General features: G+C 41.1%; 2 protein-coding genes across 4 annotated transcripts in view; one reads left to right on the forward strand and one right to left on the reverse strand.

Moving 5' to 3' along the window:
* FBXL13 (F-box and leucine rich repeat protein 13) overlaps nucleotides 1-22744 on the forward strand; it is a 133619-nt gene that overhangs the window by 29440 nt on the left and 81435 nt on the right. For all 3 annotated transcript variants that reach the window (XM_036327617.1, XM_036327619.1, XM_036327618.1), the window contains exons 7-8: nucleotides 17111-17163; nucleotides 21992-22092. In XM_036327617.1, coding sequence (XP_036183510.1) covers nucleotides 17111-17163; nucleotides 21992-22092 — 154 coding nt within the window. The remainder of the gene's footprint in view (nucleotides 1-17110; nucleotides 17164-21991; nucleotides 22093-22744) is intronic.
* LRRC17 (leucine rich repeat containing 17) overlaps nucleotides 1-22744 on the reverse strand; it is a 30297-nt gene that overhangs the window by 1669 nt on the left and 5884 nt on the right. Inside the window, exons 2-3 of the mRNA XM_036327620.1 lie at nucleotides 14005-14911; nucleotides 4180-4335 (exon numbers count right to left, since the gene is read on the reverse strand). Coding sequence (XP_036183513.1) covers nucleotides 4180-4335; nucleotides 14005-14776 — 928 coding nt within the window. The 5' untranslated portion in view covers nucleotides 14777-14911. The remainder of the gene's footprint in view (nucleotides 1-4179; nucleotides 4336-14004; nucleotides 14912-22744) is intronic.

Consider the following 22744-nt stretch of genomic DNA (forward strand, 5'->3'; position numbering starts at 1 on the left):
CTATGCAAAATGTTGAGTTTTTTCTGTCTTTGCAATCTCTTAGCGGATTGCCTGTGATGTGCATCACCGTCTGGTTTAATGCTTTTTTCTTTCTCTACTATTTTTGTGGAGAGGATTCCTGTGTTGGGAGAACATTTTGTGGTGCCCCCCCCCCAATTATTTATTTATTTTTAATCTTTCTTGTTAAAAGTATTACATATGTTCCCTTTTTCCATCATCAACCCCCTCCAGCCCATCCCTGCTCCCGCCCCAGGCCCTTACCTCCTCATTGTCTGCATCCATAGGTTATGCATAAATGCATACAAGGTCTTTGGTTGATTACCTCCCACCCACCCACTGTCCCCTGCCTTCCAATGAACAAAATAAACAGATGAACGGAGTGGATCCAGAGACATGGAAGCATGGAACAGGGGCATTTGGGTTTTAATCGTGTTTTCCTAACAGTACATGCATCCAAATGAGAAGTGCTAAAATATATTTTTACTCAAACAAAGCTTTCCCCTGGATTAAATGGGCTAGAACACAATATTTTATATGCTTAAAATCAGTTTTAAGTTAGCTTTCTGAAAGATGTATTTGGGCTCACGTGCATGTTTATGCTCACTGGAAAGATGCCACAAAATCGGCATGAATTAGGAAAATATTTCAAATGTAAGATAAATGCATATAATATAAATGCATAAAACATGAAATTGTGTCTGGTGATGATTTGAAAGCTCCTTGGGATATCAGTAAACTCTGAAAAATGTCAAAAAACAGCCTTTTCCCAGGTTAGAGGGAGGGAATTATATTCCTATAGATATTTCTGTAGAGTCTAAAAACAAAACAATTTTATCAACATTTTGAAAACATCTGGTTGTGTGTTTGGCAGACTATGGTAGGGGGATGTATTTAATTCTGCTGGGGAATGGATACTTAAAACAAATATCAAAGACATAACACAAAATAAGACAACAAGAAGCTTTATTTTTTTTTAAAGTAAACAAATTCAAACCTAGATTATCCCTATTTTATTTGATGTGGACTGACCCTAAAATTTATCGTTCAACCCCAATTTCAAATATTTTGCATCGATTTCAAACATTTTCTCATTGCTGTTTTTAAATACTCTTGTTAGAGCATAAAGTGTTCTTATTTTGAATTTGGAAAACATGTCCTCATACTAATACCATCAAGCATTTTCATATCATTTGTTCTCAGACAACACCCATAATCCCCCCCTCAAAAATAACTCTATTTTAGTACAAAGCAAATAATTGGGGGTGTGGGGTGGGGAGAGCAGGCGGTAGAAAGGAGCCAAAGGTCAGCTCTTTGTCATCTTCGTTCTGAAGATACTGCATTTTTTTCTATTTGCTAACATTTGTGAGTCAATGATCTCAACAATTTACTTTTCTTAAAACAAGTCAGCCCTTCAGATTGAAAGCATGTGTAAACATTCCTAGATTTTATTTTGAAAGCACTACAGTTGTTACTGAAACCATCTGAATCCAGGCACGTTGAAAAGCTAGTTTTCATTTGTTTCTTAAGGGAGGTAAAACCCCTAGTAGAGTGTCTTCTTTCCCCTTCTTTACAATAATACCTGTAATTTATGAGATTGTCGCTCACGCCTCCTAAAGACTGGCAGATCTTACTGCATTTGTGTATCCACCAGCACAAGTCGTTAAGTAAGCCTACTTTGGCAGGGTTTCATCTCAAAGGCCTCAAAATATAGAAGGTCTTTTATTTTAAAACTCCTTTAGATCATTTAAAGTGCTGAGATACTTTTTTGTTCCAGAAGATATACAAAGAAAAGTGATTGGCATTTGGTAGGTGTTCAATACACATTTGCTAATGTAGAAAATACTTTCCTGGGATTGAATTGAACAAAGGAGAAAGAATGCTACTGCTGCATTTTACAGTGCCTGTCAGCAAGGAAATCGCAGTGGGTGAACAACATCACAGGCCTTCAGGAAAGAAATTCCCAGGGGATGGAAAAGGAGTCCTCTCAATTATAAGAACTTCATAACTGATGAGAGGAAAATATCCTTAGGAGTACAACAAATCCATTTTGTACTATTATCTATTTCTGTGTTGTCATCTCTTACTTTTCTCTGGTTTTCTTTATATAATGTAGCTTTATTGTAATTAAAATATTGTTTGCATTATTATGCACTACTTTAATAAATGTAACTTAAAGTCTCTTTTAGAGATAGCTCTAAAACTTGTTTTCATGGGTACTTTTTTATGGTTGTTGTTAATCCTCACCCGAGGATATTTTTCCATCGATTTTTAGAGAGAGTGGAAGGGAAGGGGAGAGACAGAGAAACATCGACGTAAGAGACACACATCAATTGGCTGCCTCCCACACTCATCCCTACTAGGGCTGGGGATGGAGCCTGCAACCGAGTTGTGTGTGCCCTTGATGGGAATCAGCCCCAGGACCCTTCAGTTTGCAGGCCAACACTCTATCCACTGAGCCAAACCGGCTAGGGCTGCGTGGATACTTTTGATAGTTGGTTAGTCAAGATCAGAAGGAAATTAGACACTTGCCCAGGGACCTGGGACATGGCATGCTTGTCTCGAGGGTCTTTGGTTCTCCTGGAGCAAAAGAAGGTCCCCACCTCCAGGACCTTCACCCTGTGGCCTGGCTGGCCTGCACATGAGCATGATTATTGCTTCATTTGGGAGAAGAGTTGTCTCTGTAGCAATCTTACTCACTGTGAAGTGAAAATTGCTTTGACCTCACAATTTAAAGATACTCCCAAGTTTACATTATCTGTACAGGCTACATATAAGTGTAGCGTATTGTTGTTCCCTTGAGAAATGTTTAAAAATTATGGTTTCTTAATATTTTGAAACAATGTTATTAATACTAAAATATACCTGCGTAGTTCTAGAACATTCATTTTCAATTTTCACTTCTATATTGTTAAAATCTGAATGTTCTATTAATGGCATTAAGTTACCACCAAGAAAAGCAGAAAATTGTGCTCACAATGTTTGACATTAACATTGCACTTTTAATAGTATTAATAACCGTTTTTTATAGATAAGAGTTTTCAAATTGAAATAGCACTGTTAAGGCACGTAGAATATGTATGTTACAAATCTGACTAATATTGCAGCAATTCTCAGTTCTTTCTAAATCCATTGTGTAATTCACCACTCTTGTTTTTGCCAGAGGCTTGCTTAGAAAATGGAGAAGAGATTTGAAAGATGGGAAGAACTGATCTTGATCTAGGATTAGATAAAATATGACTGGCTCTGGTTTGAGGACATTTTATCTTAATTTATGAACTTGGTGCTTAGCAGATTGTTTTAAATTTACTTTAAACAAGTTTTTTTTTTAAGTCCTACTTTAAACAAGTTGGAACTTAATGAATAGCAAAGAAAATGCCAAATCTGAATTTCCCTTTAAAAATCACATTTAGAATTTCACTAGCCATATATTCTTTTTTTTTGTATTCTATAAAACACTCTTATTTGAACTAATTAAACAACTGTTGCTTAGTAATATATAGTATTACATACTTCATAAAACATTTCTTCAAATATTTCTGAGTGCTAAGTGAAAGGGCGAGGGCTATGCTCTCCATCTTGCCCCGTACCCTCCATGTTGGGGCGGCCGCCATGTGCTCAGGAGAGTACCTTCTTCCCGGAAGCCCAGGCCCCTGCTGGCCACGCCCGGGATTTCTTTAAACTAACCAATGACAATCAAGGGACGTGCGCGCCATAGAGATGACCACATCCTGTGTAAGAAGACCCGACTGGCGCCTGGCCAATCGGCAGGGCCCACAGTCAGCTCCCCTCCCCTCACTCCACCCCCTATTAAAACCCTGTTTTTCCCACGGTGGGGGCACTCTGCTTCCGATCGCTGCGTCGGCCAGGAGGCAGGGTCGAGTTAGCTAGTTCAAATGAAGGACCTTCTGCTTTTGCATCGGACTGGCTAGTTCCCTGGTGTGGTTTCCTTGGGGATCTTGAAATCTGGGCATAACACTAAGCAAGTTTTAACCTAATCTAATCTAACTAAACAAGTTCTAATTAAACAAATTCTAAACTAATCACATTTAATTTAAATTCAAACATCTTATTATACAGTTTTTTTTAAAAACTAAATTGTATTTACTATAAATGTTGCCATAGGAAGAAAAAATAGACGACACCTGTCACCGGTTAAAAGGGCTTGTCTGTGGGACTTACCAGGATCGATGAATTCGATGCCATTGCTGCTAAGGTTTAATTTCTTTAGCTCATGAACATCTTCAAACTCCTTGGGCCGAAGTAGGTTGATTTTATTGTACGACAAGTCAAGTTTAACAATATCTGGAGGGATATTGTTTGGAACTTTCTTCAACTCTGGAAACATTAATAATATTCAGGTTATCAAGCCTCCTCTCGCTCCCTTTTGCTCTTAAATTCTTACACCTGTGTGACTGAAGCATCAGCTCTTACAGAGAAAAGGACAGCTAAAGCCAAAGAACACCCAAAAAAACCAAGCCTTCGCACGTGCCAAATTCTGCCAAAGCCTGTGAGCCAAGAGCGTGACTCTTAAGGGGCCACTCATTGCCGAGCTGTTCAGAGAAACTTCCTCAAGGCGGCGGCGAGAAATCAAGGGAACAAGAGGCAACACAGCTCAGTTGGCTCAGTCATCAGGGGAAGCCCAGGGTGGGCTCAGGCCTCCTGCCCATAGAATCACCCAGGAAGCTTAAAAAAAGAAAAGAAAAAGAAAGCTAAATTGAAACGCAGCAGTTCCAACCTTCTATTTGTGTTTTTACTAGAAAGTATTGCCTCTTTGATGCTTCTTTATTTTATCCTTCTCCTCAGCCCAACAAATAAGCTCAGGCCTCTCCACCCTAAAAAATCAAACAAACAGCTTGGTGACCCTCAAGGTGTCATCTTATTTCTCCTTTTCTTGGGTGCTAACATGCCAGAGAGAGTCGTCCTGACTTGTTGCCTGTGCACCTCATCTCGCACTTATTCTCTGAATTCTTTAATTCAGTTTATGCTCCGTCACTGCCGGACTCTTCCCAGGGGACAGCAGTGCCGGAACAACAGTACCAGTAGGTACACTAGCGCCACTGCTGCTGCTACCACAGGCCACGCCTCTGGAAGGGGCGGCCAGGTGACAGGTTAATAGGAAGCCAAGGCTCACCTCTTGTATCTCCTACTCTTTACGTCTGCCTTTAAACCATGCTTTTTTAAAAATATGAAGTGTGTTTATTTTATATTTTAGCGTAATGCTTGCCCTTTCTCTTATCCCTTTGGAAAATATTCTGAAGAGATCTTATCCCAAATAAATAAAATCAAAAATGAAAGAGGTGAATTAAGTAGGGCAAGTAAAGTCAGGTTCCTTTTCTGTTCCCACAAAAGGAAACTAGAAGAAACAAGTAAAATGTCCAGATTCACTGATACTTGAGAAATAGCATGGCCCCAAAACTTCCTGAATAAGTAGAGATGCTTTGAACTGGGTAGAGTAAAACAAATGCATGAAAGGTGGTAGCCATTTATCCATAATGCCCCTTTTGGTACAGAATAATTAAATTGTTGATAAATTCATATATATATATATATATATATATATATATATATATATATATTCTGTTATTTATGATTTCTTAATCCATAGTATAGTTACTTTCAAAAAGACTCAGGCTTATCCCTCCCTCCCCACCTCCCACTTTTTTGTTGTTGTTGTTGTTAATCTTCACCTGAGGATATTTTTTCTATTGCTTTTCAGAGAGAGTGGAAGAGGGAGGGAGGGGAAGAGAGGGAGAGAGACAAAGAGAAACATCCACATTAGGGACACAGATGGACTGGTTGCCTTCCACACCCATCCCACCTGGGGGCAGGAATTGAACCCAGCCCGGGTACCTGTCCTTGACTGGGAATCAAACCCACGACCCTTCGATGCACAGGGTCCAAGCTCTAACAACTGTGCACACCGGCCAGGGCTTTCTCCACTTTTAACAGCTCAGAATCCATGATCTTTAATGGGATGATATTGGTAGATCTTTCTTTAGTATCCTTTTTTTTTTCTCTGTTAAATTTGCTTTCTCTTTTTGATGGGATCTTAGTATCAATGTGCAGGAACTGTTCTAAGTTCTCTAACCAGTATTAAATGACAAGAACCCTATGAGCTAAGCAGCATTATTATCCATTTTATTGTCTTTAAAATATTTTTTATTGATTTTTTTTTTTTTTTAGAGAGAGAGAGAGAAAGGAAGGAAGAGGGAGAGAGAGAGAGAGAAACATCGATGAGAGAGAAACATCAGAAACATCGATCAGCTGCTTCCTGTATGCACCCCGACCAGTGATCAAACCTGCAACCTGGGCATATGCCCTGACTGGGAATTGAACTGGTGAACTTTCGGTGCATGGGACGACACTCAGCCAACTGACCCACATCAGCCAGGGCATATTATCCTTTTATAGATGAAGAAACTCAGGCACAACTTGCCCACAGTCACATTCCTAGGAATTAATCATAAACATATTCATCCAGAATCTATGCTTCTAACCACTATGCTCGGCTGCCTATGCATGGCACCTTTCTGTTTCATTGATGTTATTCCACCTGCTTAGAATCCTCAAGGTTGGCATGTAGGGTGAAATAGGGGAAGGGGAGCAACTGGGGTCAGTCAATATATTGGGATGGCCATGAGACCTTTCTGGGTCTGTACATATTTAAAATAACATCTCCCTGCTTTTAAGTGGGTAATAATAATAGTACCATCATTCCTTGCTTTTTCTCAACAGTAGTTATCAACTACCCTAGTATACATTTCAGTGGTATTTTTTTTTTTTCATTTCTTACCCCCTCCTCACCATGGAAGCTTCATGAGGAAGGCTTAGAACAATGCCTAATCCTATATAATAAACCCCTAATATGAAAATCTGAATGGCAGAATGACTGGAAGAAGGACCAGTTGCTATGGTGTGCACTGGCCACCAGGGGGCAGACGCTCAATGCAGGAGCTGCCCCCTGGTGGTCAGTGTGCTCCCACAGTGGGAGTGCCACTCAGCCAGAAGCCGGGCTCATGGCTGGTGAGCACAGCAGTAGTGGTGGAAGCCTCTCCCACCTCCACTGCAGGTGGGTGATAAGGAGCGAGGGCGTCCTGGACTGAGAGAGCCCTGGACTGTGAGAGGGTTGTCTGACTGCCAGCTTAGGCCTGATCCCCGGGAGGACAGACATCCAGCAGGCGGACATCCCCCAAGGGGTCCCAGACTGGAGAGGGTGCAGGCCGGGCTGAAGAACTCCCCCTCCCCCTCCAGTGCACGAATTTCATGCACCGGGCCTCTAGTATATCATAAATAAATAGATGGTATGTGGCAGACACCTTTTAAAATGGCACCTAATGATCCCCTCTACTGCTATTCATACCCTTGTGTAAAACCTTCCCCTTGAGTATGGGTTGAACCTAGTGATTTGCTTCTAACAATGCAGCAAATGTGATGGGATGTCCCTTCCATAATTAGGTTACAAGAAATTGTGACTTTTGCTCTGCTAGCAGACTCTCTGTTGCTGGCTTTGATGATGCAAGTTGTTATGGTGGAGAGGCTCACATGGCAAGGAATTCAAGGTGGCCTCTGGCCAGTAGCTGGCAAGGAATTCAGGCCCTCAGTCCAACAGCTCTTAAGGAATTAAATTCTGCTAGCAGCTGTATGAGCTTGGAAGGGAATCCTTTCCCAGTTCAGCCTTCAGATGAGATCACAGCCCGGAGCCCTGGTCAACACCTTGTGATTGCAATCCCGTGAGAGGTTATGAACCAGAGGACCTGGCTGAACAACGCCTGGTTTCCTGACCCACACAAACTGTGAGATAATAAAGTGTGCTGTTTTAAGCCTGGAAATTTTGGAATAGTTAGGCAGCAATAGATAACTAGCCCTTGGTAAATAATAGGAGCTCATTAATGTTTGTTATGTTTAATGATTCAGGTTATATATTGAGGCCTCTTCTAATAAAAGTACTTTGAAAATTTGGAGTGATCTTATTTCTGTCTTCCAATATGACATGGTTCCGTTTGACCTAGAGCTATATCTGTCAACATACTAAAAGGAGAAAGATTTTAAGAGTTAAACTTATTATAATGGTGCAACAGTAGGGTAATCCTCCCTTTAGGATCAGCAAGACCCTAACTGGAGAGCTATGGTCTCTCTTGGGCACTACATGTAAACAAGGAGATGGAGATCCTGGTGATAATTGGAAACCACAGAGATAATTGAGAACAGACATTAGAAATAATTTCTTGCACTGTGTGCCCATCACGGTGTAATATACAGATCTTGTGCCCTAGTGGTTTGGCTCAGTGGATAGAGCATTGGCCTGCGGACTGAGGGGTCCTGGGTTTGATTTCGGCCAAGGGCACATGCCTGGGTTGTGGGCTCGACCCCCAGTGGGGGGTGTGCAGGAGGCAGCCAATCAATGATTCTCTCTCATCATTGATGTTTCTCTCTCCCCCTCTCCTTTCCTCTCTAAAATCAATAAAATACATTAAAAAAATATATATATACAGATCTTGTAACATAGAAATTCACACCTATATTCACACCTATAACATATATGTTCACGTTGACCAATGTCACCCCAATGAATTAAAAAAAGAAAATTTCTTGGCATTTAGCATTTGGGATATCTATTGAGAATGGCTGTTACATCTTCTTAGAAGGCTTTTAAAAACAGAATAGAGCTTTACTTTGAAATCCAGAATCCCACCTCTTCTCACTTCTTCCATTGCTACCACAGTGGCCCATATCACCATCACCTCTTATCTGTGTCATCCCAACAGTATCCTAAACCTATGTGATCCTGTTAAAATGTTGTAAATCAGATCATGTCAGTTTTTTCATTTTCCCAGATGACTTCCACCCTCCAGGTGGCAGAATCCTGCAGTGGTTTTCCATCTCACTATGAATAAAAGCCCAAGTCCTCACCAAGGCGCTATAAAGCCATTAAAGGCGGTAGGTCTTCCTTGTCACCAGAGTCAGCATCTTCTAGGTTCTGGAAAGCAGCCTTTGTATCAGGACTTACTTACTGAACCCACATCTGCTGGGCTGCATCTGAGACCACTGGAGGACAAGGGTTAACCACAAATAAATGGGTAGAAAAAAGGTTTATGAGAACACCCTGAAACCCCAGCTTAAGCAACGTGGCAGACCTGTGGATGCTGGAAAAGGAACATGAATTGCAGAAACAACTTTGGCATTGTTAGCAGCAGCCATGAGTAAAAACAGGATCCATAAGTAATACCAGGAATTGCAAACCAAACCTTTTACTAGTATGGCTTAGAAAATCATAGAAAAATTTTATTGTATTGATGAGTATAAACAACTCTTTAGTTCCTTTGCTTTAAACTTGAATAAGAACTGAAAATATTGGTGTAAAGCATGCGTGTCTTTTTAAATTATTTATTTATTTATTTTTATTGTCTACAGTTTTACATATGTCTCCTTTTCCCCCAATTGACTCCCCCCCCCCATTCCCATTCTGGGCAAGCCCCCACCGCCCCAGTGTCTGTGTCCATTGGTTATGCTAACATGCATGCATACAAGTCCTTTGGTTGCTCTCTACACCCACCCCCCCCACAACCTACCATTTGTCTCTGGATCTATTCTTGTTCATCAAATTATGTTGTTCATTATATCCCACATATGAGTGAAATCATGTGATATTTATCTTTCTCCAGCTGGCTTATTTCGCTTAGCATAACGCTCTCCAGTTCCATCCATGCTATAAGCATGTTTGTTTTTATAAAGATTACATAAATACAAATTTCCCCAGGCCAGAGGTCAACTTTGGCCAGAGCTCCATTTCCAGACCAGACACCACGTGGTTAATTGCTGCCACCTGAAATTCTTTGTAAACCCTCAACAAATACCATATTTACTTGATTATCACCCCTGACAAGCCTTGCCTCTTCCCCAGCCAAGCCTTGCTGACTTTGAGGAGGAAACTGGGAAGTTTTCTCCATGTAATTTCCCATTTAATAGTCTATCTTGGTTGTCAGCAATGTCAGAACTACTCTGAAGGCTTAGTAGTAGTGGGTAAAGAGACATAAATGGGCCTGTTTATTGCAAATAAAAAAAAAGTTAATTATTGTTCAAGCCAGTGGTGAAATTAACTTCAGAGGCTCCTGGGGACAATTTATAGGCATAAGTCTTCCCAGTCCTAATCCTAGAGGTAAAATGAATCCTTAAAACTGGTAAATTATTCTGGTAAATGTGAAGCTAAAAGGCAGTTTTAAAACTGCTACTTTCATGTATTTTTGGCAAATCAATTTACCTCAATATGGCATAAACATGCTTTTCAACTAATCTTACATTTATTCCCTTTGAAAGACTAACGTTTGTTGGCAAAGTGCCTGTCTCCCACTGAATAAAGCTATTATTTATTTTTCTTACTGTCAGATGTTTAAGGCAAAAATAGTGATCTTTGAGGTCTATGTGGTCATATTGTGGTCAAACTGGCCCTACACATACCATCTGACTCATCATCTGTCAGCTGGGAGAGGCACAACTCCTGAGCTAGGGGATCTGTATTCGGGCCCTTGTGTGGTACCATGTGCATGGTACACTGTACAGAGCCCAAGGAGGAGGGCTCAAATTCTTATACATTTTCCTGGGTTAACAGACCATTGAAGGGAGAGATGACATTGCATAGGGCGCAATGGCGTGGGAACTGTTGGGGACTGCCTTGTGCGGCCTAATTTCTCGACACCTCAGTATCCTCATTTATAAAATGAGGATAATAGTACTGCTTTTAAGGTGGTGAGCAGTGCATGAAGTCATGCATGCAGCTGCTGTCTTCGGCACACCAAGCACTTAGGTGACAGCTCTGGTTCATTAGCATCACTGCCAGCTTCACTCTTGGTGGCATGTTCCAGGCTTCTTTAGAGCCTGCTTAGTGTCCGACATGTGGTGCAATTACTCCATCCTGGCAGGGAGCTCGAGATGAATATGGCAGGACAATTATTCCCAGCATTTGACACTTATTACCTACTTATAGAACGGATAAGGAAAGTTACAGTGAATTATATTCAGAATGTCATACTTGAAGTCTAGGCATGATTTTTAACTCCTATGTATTTTGATTTTTAAAGTTTACTTAAATTACTGCTTTACCAGCGCAAAGAAAGCAGCTTAGTTATTGTCATCCACCTAAGCACATGCCCTGGGCCAAGCAGCACCAAAAGGCATTTAATAGACAAGATCTTTGCCGTTAAACATACAGACATCAACGATATACTAAAAAATTAAAAATAATCAATAGATTTATATTGATTATATTAAAAGACAAAACTACTCTTCATTTTATCTACATTTTAAATCTAAAAAGTATAGCTTCTGGTTTATGTATTTTTTAACATGTGGAGGAACTTGAGTTGTCTTTTAGTGCAATGCCCTATGTTATATATGCTGTGTATGTCATTAAATTTTATTTATATTGTTTTCCAGTAAATAGTATGTGTATTTTTAAAGCAGGGGGAATGAATTTATGAGCATATATGGAAGATTGTATTTAGACAATAAGTGGAGGAAATAAAGCAATAAAAATATATTTGTATTTTTGGAAGTTTATTTTTGCCAAGAGAAAGACAAAAATATCATGGAAAAAGGACAAGGGCAGAAATAGGCTCATGGGAGTGGGAAAGGCCCAAGAATAGAAAAGCAGTAAAAAACAAATTTCCTAACAAGTTATCTCTTCTTAAATGAAAATGTAATCTAGCTACAGAAGTCTTTAACTTAGTGTTATTGGCATTTTTTTCTCAGATAATTAATAAACTTAACTGTACCTACTTACTCTTTACCACCTGATGCACCAAGTGCAAATTAACTTTATTTTGAAGCTAGAACCTCAGCAATATCAAGTAATTTTTCTAACCCAAGTCTAGGATTAGTAGCTTTGAATTAGTTTTTATTTTATTTTATTAAAAAATATTTTTATTGATTTCAGAGAGGAAAGGAGAGGGAGAGAGAGAGAGAAACATCAATGATGAGAGAGAATCATTGATTGGCTGCCTCCTGCACGCCGCCCACTGGGGATCAAGCTTGCAACCTGACATGTGCCCTGACTGGGAATCGGTGACCTCCTGGTTCATAGGTCGATGCTCAACCACTAAGCCACACTCACCTGGCTAGTTTTTAAAAATATAGTTCAAGTTTCTAAGCACTACAAAGGAAACCCTAGTGAAACACACTCCTCAGAATGAAGCACTACTCACCATAACAATATTTGGGAAATTCCACCCAATCTGGCCACAGGGGCACTACATACTCGTATACTGACTTTTCTGGAATTGTCTAATGCTTCCATTGTTCATATAGCTGCTGGCTTGAATATAGAATTTTAGAAGACAGCAGGATCAAGACCTTGCTTGGCCCAGTGACTTGACCTCCCCGAGGCTCATTTCCTCAACTGTAAATGGATAGTCAACTGTGGACAGGACTGTGTGTGGAGTACCTGGAACACAGGAGGTTCTCGATTAGTGAACACTCTCTTAAGTCCAGGCCCCCGGAATGGCATCTCCCGGGTTACAGTGCTGCAATTGCTCTGCTATAGCATCAAAATGTATACAATTCACAGGGTGTCACGGTAAGCAAACCTTCCCAGGCCACATGGCTGTGATGTGACCCAACCAGGTGCCACCTTCCAGAGCCCAACAGAAGGGGGCAGGGCTTGAGCATGACCTCGCTGACAAATGAACAAACTTCCTGCTGGCTCAGGTTGCCTGTTTCTTCAACGTCAGCACATTCCTGCCTATGGTTCCCTTGAGAGGAGCCAGAGTCTCTATGTTCTGAGCCTTCCCTTTTAGTTCTTAAGGAAACAAAACAAAGCAAAACCTGCCCCCAAGTAAGTGGAAGGAATGACACCATGCCCCACAAGACCCTAATTCATTGACATCTGGCTTTAATATAATATTACAAATAAGTTATTAATCCATATGCATAAATGAGACAGGCACTGTCCTACGGCTTGTTACCCTAGGGTAGATCAGGGGTTCTGAGACCACACTTTGAGAATGTCTTCGCTAACATGTCAGCAGCATTACTAAAACCTCCCTTCTGTTTTATTTCATGAATTTATCCTGTACGTGCACATCCTGCACAGTACTAGCCTTAGATTGTGTGGGAGAAAAAAACCCAGTAATGATTTTCAGGAAGCAGGTAATATTCTGGAAAGATTCCCTTAGTCTCATAGTTCTTTGATTCAATACTTTTAACTTAGTTTTTCCCGCCGTGTTTTTGTGTGTTTTATTTTGGGTAACTGGGGGACGATTAAGACACAGGATGTTAGCCAGTGCTTATTAAACCTGAAGACTAAACTATGAGCTACACCATCGCCGCATCCCACTTGGCCTCCCTCTGACAGCGCTCGCACCAGCCCTGCTCTGCACATGGTTCTCCTTGCGGTCGGCATTTCCCCACACATGCACACCATGTTCTGCCTTCACGTGGGGTAAGTCAGGTTATGTAAACAGCATTTTGCACTTGCTTTCATACCCACTGGTTTGCCTACATCAATTAAATTACATCAGATTTAAGATGAAAAGAATTCCTTACAGCCACAGCTTGCGGCAAGCGAATGAAAGTAAGGCCCAAATTGCTGTCCTTCCCACCCTCCTGTAATGTCCCCTAAACCACCAACCATCTTGAGTTTGGACTCCAGCACTGTCATTGGAGAAAGATTTCTGGGGGGAGTTACACCAGAAATTCCAAGGCATGGCTTGGTGTAGGAATGAGTTATAAGATTCAAAGAACATTTTAACTTGCCCATGAAAAAGAAAAAGCAAGAAACTTTATACACTGACTGGTGTTGGCTCCATGGTTGGAGCTTCATCCCATGAACCAAAAGGTGGCCGGTTCTGATTCCCAGTTTGCAGGTTCAACTCCCCAGTGGGGGTGTGTTTGGGAGGCAACCAATTGATGTTCCTCTCTCACATCGATGTTTCTCTCTCTCTCTCTCTCTCCCTCGCTCTCTCCCTCCCTCCTCTTTCTGAAATTAATTTAAAGAAAAAGAAACTTACAAACCTTTTCTTTTGCAGTCCAGTGTTTGTATGGGAAACACGTAAATGTGGCAAAGAGAAGAGTCCATCTCAGGCTTGATAACTGGGGGTCTCCCTGACACTTGGGGTTTCGGGTCCAATTGTTCCTTTTCTTCTTCATTACACAACTCTTCCGATTTTATCTGACGCAGCTTTTTATTTTTTAGTTCCTGTGGGCTTTCGCACTTGGCATAGTTCCCCAAATTTCGGTTCTTTGGGACCTGCAGCATTGAAATAAGCGTCTCTATGTCGCAGGTACAGTGCCAGGGGTTGTCGTAAAGGCGCAGGTAGCTCAGGAGAGGTGTGTAAATGAACACTTCTTCGGTCAACACTTTGATCTGGTTATGCTGCAGTAAGAGGGTGGTGAGTTTGTTTAAACCAAAGAAAGCCTCACTCTCAATTTTGGAGATCTCATTCTGTTGCAGATCCAAGCTTTTCAGCCTTTTGAACTCGGAAAACATGCTGTTCTTCAATATGCGGATCTTGTTTCTTGCTAACAACATGTGCAGCAAATCGTGAGGCCAGTCGGGCAGCACGTAAACTAGTTTTCTTTCTTGACAATCCAAGTATTTTTCATGAAGATACGTGTACACTTCGCAGGGGAGGCCCGGTGCGTAGCGTTTGACCGGGCTGGAGCCTCTCCGGCCCCCACCCACCCGGCCAGGATTCGCGCGGCTTCTCACACCCCCAGGGTTTGCCTTGCGGAGCTCAGCGGCTTTACAAAAGAAAAGCAGGACGATGATGGTAACCACGCGCATCCTGACACCCAGCTGGCCCCAATTACTTGGTATGACAGATGGAACAATGAAAGTATTCCTTTGAAATCCAAGTTTGGGTAATCTTAACTAATGCAGATCAGAACAAAGAGATCCAACTGAGGTATGGTAGAGTCCCTAGGTTGCAGGAAAAAAAAAATTAGTTAAGGACGTTGTAAACACCGTTATTGACAAATAGCAGCTTTTTTTTTTTTTTTTTTTAAGCAAGACATTCCTGATAATAAAGGCATATGCAGAGCAGTGGTGTATAAGGCTCTGCACCCTCCAATTGCCTTGTTTAGTGGCTAAATGTTGGAGCCCTGAGCATGAATCAAGGCCCTCCTAGTTGCTAATCTGTGCAACCTCAGGCAAATTACTTCATCTCAATTCTGCATCTGTAAAATGGGACTGAAGATACCTCTAGTATTGTTGAGAGGATGAAACAGGCTCCTGTGTGTGCCTGGTCCAGGGGAAGCATTCCACAGTGTTACGCTTAGCGCTGTGAAAACCGAAACCTGTAGTTTATCAGCACATTGGATTCAAGAATTGAAGGGTTTCCTCCCTCTTGCAGCCTTGAGATGTGCAAAAAAGAGAGGACTCAATGGCTGTCTTCCTGAGCTTATTCTTTCATTTACTGTCTCCCAACCACCAGTCATGTTGAATGTGGACTCCAGAAACGCTCAGGGTAAACTGAACTGTATTGGTATCCCTGGCTCAAGGTCACCTTCTCAGCAGTCACGGCTCTGCTGTATTGGAAGGCACACCCCTTCCCATTCCAGCTGCTCTCCACCTCTTTCTTGTTTTATTTTTCTCGAGAGCACTTATCACCATCTGTCAAAGCAGATATTTCTTTTGTTTATAATCGTCCCACCCCTTCCCCCCAAACAAGAATGTAAACTTCATCAGGGCAGGGATTTTTGTCTATTTTGTTCACTGTTGTATTTCTGGCACCTGTAGAGTTTCTAGCATGAAGCAGATTCTTGGCAAAAACTTGTTGAATGCATGAATTACTCTCAAGTAACTATTCTATAAAAATCTTAATCTCATAAACTTAGTTATTATATTTGGGAGGCAATCTATTTTTTCCTTAGCCAGCAAGTATTATTGATGACTTCCAAGGTCTGCACATATTAAAGAATTGTCTCCATTTTTATATGAAATAATTGTTTCCATTTTTTTTTCATCCTGAAAGTGGTTTTGGTTTGCATTTATTACTTAGGACATAGTCCATTCTTGGCAGATGAAGAAATGCTCAAAATGGATTTATAATTAACAACATTTTCTGTTGTTATTACTGTGGGGCTATGTGGTTAGGAATGGCAGATGTGTTTTCTACTCATTGGCCGTGTGAATGCCAGGATCCCTCCCTAGCCTAGAGTGTTCCTTCTTGATGGGTGTCCTCCACCTAGAATGCCTCCCGCTTCTTTGCATCAAGCATCCCTCCTGTGTACTGTGTGTTCCTGCTCCTAACTGCTACTCTTTTATCTCAGATTTGGAGTGTTATTTCCTGTCAGTCTGAAGTGTTGACTGTGTGTCACTTTCCTATCTAGCTCTGTGTGCATGTCTTGTCTTCCTTGCAAGACCATAAGCTGCACAGTTGCTTCTGGTCCCAGGGCTAATCAGGCACTTGGCCTTTCTAACCCTCCACTTCTCTAATTGTAATTCATCATAAATTGTATGTCAATTTAACCTTAAAAAATCATAAGTGTTTTGTTAATTACTATACTTGCTGAATTATTTATGATATGCATGCTGGAGTATTTGGAGGAAAGTATGCTGATGTCTGCAACTTACATTAAAATGCATAAAACATAAGATGGATTGAGGGACAGAGAGATGGATGTACAAGTGGATATGTGATAAAGCAAGTGCAATAAGATGTAAATTGTAGCATCTAGGTGGTGGGTATATTTATTGGACAATTCTTTAGTTCTCTCAACATTTTTGTATGCTTGAAATTTTTCATAATTAAATGTTAAAAGGAAACAGAAAACAACAACAAAAAATGAACAAAAAGTCATGCCACAAAAAAGCAGGTCGGTTTTCATCAGCGCTTTGAAGCCAAAAGCTCTAAATATATGCTGTTTTCCACAAAGTAGTATTTTTCTCTTTTCCACTTCCTTCTGTAATCCTCAAACAATAACAAACATGTGTATATATTTTAATTTTAAAGCCAAAAGAAATCGTTTTTCTGGGAAAAGAAACCAGTACTTAGAATAAGACTTGCCAAGGTTTCTGTGTTCTAATGAATACATCGCATTGAATGTAGGATGGAAAAACTTTAAGTTTAAACATTTGTAATATGTTGTTTAGTGATATGTCACTTGTTTAATTTAGGCCTCTGTAAAAATTTGCAAGAGCTGAATGTCTCTGACTGCTCAACACTCACGGTGAGTATAAGAAGCTTATTTTACTGTTGTTTACATAGCTTTGGGCTTGCTCTGTTGGAGTGCTAATACACAGAGGTGTTGCCAAAACATATGGCTGTGTGCTCATTTAGGATTAAATATGGAAAAAAGCAAACTATGTTAAACATTGGCAAGAAATGTTATCCTACTTATATAATGCTGTTATTAACCCTGTAGATATACGTCCAACGCTGGAGTCTTTGGAAAGTGGAAACAATTCAACAATTACACAAACATGAGCTATATTTATATTTAAAGCCGTGTGTATGTGAGACAGAAAAATTGGGACCCCGCAGAAACAATAGGCTCATTGTCATGGTCTTCAAGGTGGCAGTGCCAGAGAAGATGGGAATGAACATGTGAACCTAGCCAACTCTCTCCTGGCCTGTCTCCAGGCTTTCCTCTACCTCCAGTCTGTTTCCCACCCTGTGAGCACACTGATACTCTCTCTAAAAGGCAGATCTGACTATTTCATTTCCAGTTTCCATCATTTATACACATACTCACCATTTACATTATTGGATAAAGTCAAAGCTCTTTAAAATTACTGTACCTTGGAGACCCTCTGTGGTCTTGCCTCTGCCTCCCTTTCCAGCCTCATCCTGCTCCAAACCCTGCACACACATTGTTTCAGCAACCACGAGCTGCTTTGCTTTCTTTGCTGGCTCGCCAGGCTGCTGCTCACTGCTTTACCTTTGCTCAGGCTGTGCTCTTCGATTGGAATACGCTTTCCCTCAGGCCTCGGGTGCTGCTTTCCTCCTGGGCAGGCTTAAAGGCTTACTTTAGACCCCACCGCCTTTCCCAAGACATCACCGACTCCCAGGAGGAGTCTGCTGCTGCTCCTCTGGGTTCCTGTCCTAAGTAGCCCTAATCACTGTGGTTCTGCCTCCTCCACAACCCAAGAGGCCCAAAGGACAGGAGATATGTCTCATTTTTGGGGGGTAGTCGTAGCACAGGGCACAGGCCTTGCATAGGAAATACACTATAATACAGAGTGGGCCAGAAGTAGGTTTACAGTTGTGAGTATGTGAAGCACAGAGTTTATTCTTGTGTTATTATTTATTAATGATTGTATTACTTTCCACACAAACAACTGTAAACCTACTGTTGCCCACCCTGAATATGTTTAATGAATGAAACTATATGGAGATTCTAGTAGGTAATGGACAACATTGACTAGAACTTGAGCTTTCATCTTGGGTTGACATTGATATATGTCATAACTAACATTTCAAAAATAAATAAGATCAACCTAGAGAGGGAAAGGGAAAGGGAGAGGGAGAGGGAGAGGGAGAGGGAGAGGGAGAGGGAGAGGGAGAGGGAGAGGGAGAGGGAGAGGGAGAGGGAGAGGGAGAGGGAGAGGGAGAGGGCGTTGCATGGACGAGAAGAGGACTTAGAATTGAACCATGGGGAATGCTTGCTTTTAGGAGCAGTCAGAGAAGAAACAGTGAAGGCTCTTAAGAAGGAATATAAGAGAAGTAGGTTGAGAATAGAGAGGTATCACAAAAGGCAAGAGAGTGAAGAGTTTCAGAAGGAAGTTACCAAGTGAGCAAGGCCTCCTAGATTTGAAAATAGAAAGTGACTGGAGGCTTTTGCTAGAACAGTTTCCATAGAATTGTGGGGGCAGAAATCTCATTGTAGTGAATTGCAAAGTGGACAAGAGGTGAGAAAATGAGGCATTAGGTATAAACCTATTGTTCCAGGACAGTGACTAAGGGAGTGGCGGAAGAACACAGAGGCAGGGCAACCTGTTGTAGGTTTACAGAAGCTGGAGGAAACTCACTTGAAGCAATGAACAGAGCAAGTTCCTGAGGAGACAGGAGGGACTAGAATGAGGGGCCTGATGGTGTGGTGCCCTCATTAAGCACCAGCTCCAGGATGGATCCACGCCCCTGGGCAGAGGTGAGGAGATGTCATGAATTGGCTCCTCCTTGCTGCCTCCCCAGTCTCATCATCATCATTCTTTCTCTTAACTTTCTACTCTACTTCATTCATTCTGTTAATATAGTTTTAATTTATCTTTATTGTTGAAAGTATTACAGATGTCCCTTTCCCCCCAATGACCCCTTCTAGTCTGTAACTGCCCCCTGCCCCAGGCCTTCACCACGCTATTGTCTGTGTCCGTAAGTATGCATATATGCACACAAGTTCTTTGGTTGATCACCTCCCACCCACCACCATTCACCCCTACCTTCCCTCTGAGCTTTCTGTGGATACTTTTAGTACCTACTATGTTAATAATATATAGGGTGTCCCAAAATATGAACACACGTTCTTTGAATAATTATAAAGGCAGAGTTTATTAAAATATATTTTATCTTAAAAATTGAGCTATCAGCTGTTAAAGTTTGTATACATTTTTCTGGGACACCCTGTATTTATCTCTATCTATATAAAGATATATAGGGAATTTATTATTTATTATTAGTGTTATAGGGATTTAAAAATGAATCAAGTTTTAGTTCTTGCCTTCAGGGACATTCAGTTCTGCACTTAACATCATATTCTTTAAATTTGGCTTTCTAATAGGAAAGTCAAAACAATGCCACCTGCATTGAATTTGTAAACATCAAAATATGTTCCAGTTTTTGAGTCTAATAATATACAGGGAGGACCATTTTATCCAATTACATTTCATTATTGTTTTTCCCCTTGAGACAGACTGGAAGACGAGTTTACATTTAAGGAGTTGAGTACCATTCATTCAAAAAGCTTTAATTTCTACGGAGCTTGCCTTAAGAATATATTACCTTCAGAAATGTTTGAGTGCATTGTGGACAAATTCATAAGCCATTCTGCAATGTAGACACTAAACAGTTCTTACATTTCTGTGTTCTAACATCTGGGGTTTGAACTTAAACTTATTTTAAATATTGAGAAGAGGATTCATTTGCGTTTTTTCCAAACAGAAAAATGCAGAGATGGTTTGCCTCCTCATATCACAGGGGAAATCAGAGTCCTCTGATACATAAAGCATACTCCATCTTCCTTTTCCTGGTCCCCAAATTTTCATCTTCTCTGTGGCTACCTCCCTATCGGTGCATAAACCAGCTTTCTAACCTCCTCTGCCCCAGTTGCATTGTTGCCAGAGTCTTCCAAAAGATCCACAATCACTTTGATGTTTGATTGGCATCATGAATATTTTTGCAGATAGATATTGTTTGTATAAACTACAAACAATCCCACACATTGTGGTTGTTCTCTCCATTGCTTCTGGGAAAACTATACTGTAATTTCCACATAACTCCAAATCCTACATTTTGGTGGTGGGGTGTCTAGAAAACTGCTGACAGCTCCAAAGCAGTGGCAAGAGTCTATAAAAGCTCTGCCCTTGCATGCTTGTGGCATTGGCACATAGAACCTTTCCTATAGCAGAACTACAGTTATATAACCTGGGTCCTCTTTAAAGTGTGGTTTGCTGCCCCTGTAAATCAACCAGTTCCTGTCCCATGTGATAGAGGCCCAACATGCAGGATTTTATTACTTTAATATCCATGACTCCAGAAAATAATTAGGAATAGAATGTTAAACATTGATGATCCAGCTGAAAATAAACTTTTACAATCCTCAGTGATGTTCGGGGTGACCGTGCTGGCCATGCAGGACTCTTCCCCAAACCACATCCCCTAGCCAAGTGACAATTTACCTCTTCCTGCAATGGCCTATTCTTTCTAGAACCAATGTACCATAAATATTTAAAACTAGCTGACCACTTCTGTGTTCCTGGGGAGACTCACCAACCATCATTAAATAAATAAAAACCTGCTGCTACTCATTCTAGAGTGTTTATAAGTAGTTACCCTATAAGAAGCAGCCCCATTGCAATCAAGCTTGCAGTTCATCTGGTCTTGTAAATGTCCATTTAGGGCTCATGCTCGAAATCACTGTTTGTTTTCTCTCTCTCTCAGGTCACAGTCACCCCATTGTCTTGTACTTCAGGTTCAGCTCTCTGGGGGAGAGTTGCTTGAATCTTTGAGATCCTCTCCGACAGCACTCCCAACCCTGAATTTCATGTAGCCTATATTTTACTTTAGGCCACCTCAAACTTGTCATACATTTAGTGAAAATCTGTTTAGCTGTTTTAATATATTCAGGAACCGAACCATAGAAACTTAATTACATACACACGCGCGCATACACATACATCTATAAATAAATATAGATGTGTAAGCATGGACTCACTTTTAATGAAGTCCAGTTAAGAACATTTACTATTTCTGCATAATAATTTCAGTAAGTTTAAAAATTGGTCCATTTTTTTAATACATTTTATTGACTTTTACAGAGAGGAAGGGGGAGGGATAGAGAGTTAGAAACATTGATGAGAGAGAAACATCGATCAGCTGCCTCTTGCACACCTCCCACTGGGGATGTGCCCGCAACCAAGGTACATGCCCTTGACCGGAATCGAACCTGGGACCCTTGAGTCCGCAGGCCAACGCTCTATCCACTGAGCCAAATCGGTCAGGGCAAAATTGATCCATTTTTAAATCACTTTCATGCATCCAAAGAGTCAGGAGTGTTTGACCCTTGAACATCTGAGGTCAAATTACTTGTCAGGGAATTGAACTTGTGAGAATTCACATTTTAATGTAATGTCATTGTGACGAAATGGAACTTGATTTCCGGAAAAAGGGGAAGTAGTGGAGCTTCAAGCAAAATCAATACTTCTGTTTAATTTGATTTACTACTAATATCAAAGAGTATGAAGAGACCACATGCACATACTTTTTGAAGCAGGGAGAGAGGATAGAGAGACTAGCAAAGCCTGTGCGGCTTTGATAAGATTCTTCTCCCCGCATTCATGCAGGATGAGTCAATGAAACACATCTCTGAGTGTTGTCCTGGAATCCTGTATCTCAACCTGTCCTACACAGCTATCACCAACCGGACGATGCGGCTCCTTCCAAGGTAATGCTTCTTTTATCTGTATTGCACCGAAAAGAATTACACTCCTCTCGCTTGGGCTTGCTCCAGCATTCTTCAAAGGCAGTGCTCCTCTGACCCACACCCCAGTACTGCGGCACCCCTGTTCTGATAGCAGGACTGCTGCTTTCCAGTCCCCGAGCTGGTGCCTATCTCCTCCTGGCTTGGCGGGCCCAGGCCCTCTGCCTGAGTTGAGTTAGGTTCTGCTGTCTCTTTCTGGTCCCCCTTCCTGGGCATTGAAGCTGGGCCCCTAAATTCCAGTCCAGTGCCTGGGACTTCTCTACAATAGAATGCCTCATGCTTTCAGCCCTGCGTCCCAGATTCCCTGTTGCCACGGTCTGGTTACCTGTTGGAACATCTACCACCTCCAGGAAGTACTATTTACATTAATGAGTTTGGCAAAAGTCAATGAAAGCCTGTGTGAGAATTGATTAGTTACAAGGAGTTTACAATTGGGAGTTGTTGTTTTTTTACTATTATTTGTAAGTTGTGTGCTACACATCTTTTATATCTGCAAAATGTTGTTCCATAATCTTGATATTTCTGGTTGCAGGGAAATCTAAAGCCAGCTTGATTTTTTGGTTTCTTTGTTGGTAACCTATTCTTTTTTTTCCTGCCAAGATACAAGAAATTCCTT

Source organism: Myotis myotis, unplaced genomic scaffold (assembly GCF_014108235.1).
Source record: "Myotis myotis isolate mMyoMyo1 unplaced genomic scaffold, mMyoMyo1.p scaffold_m19_p_11, whole genome shotgun sequence".
Classification (NCBI taxonomy): Eukaryota; Metazoa; Chordata; class Mammalia; order Chiroptera; family Vespertilionidae; genus Myotis; species Myotis myotis.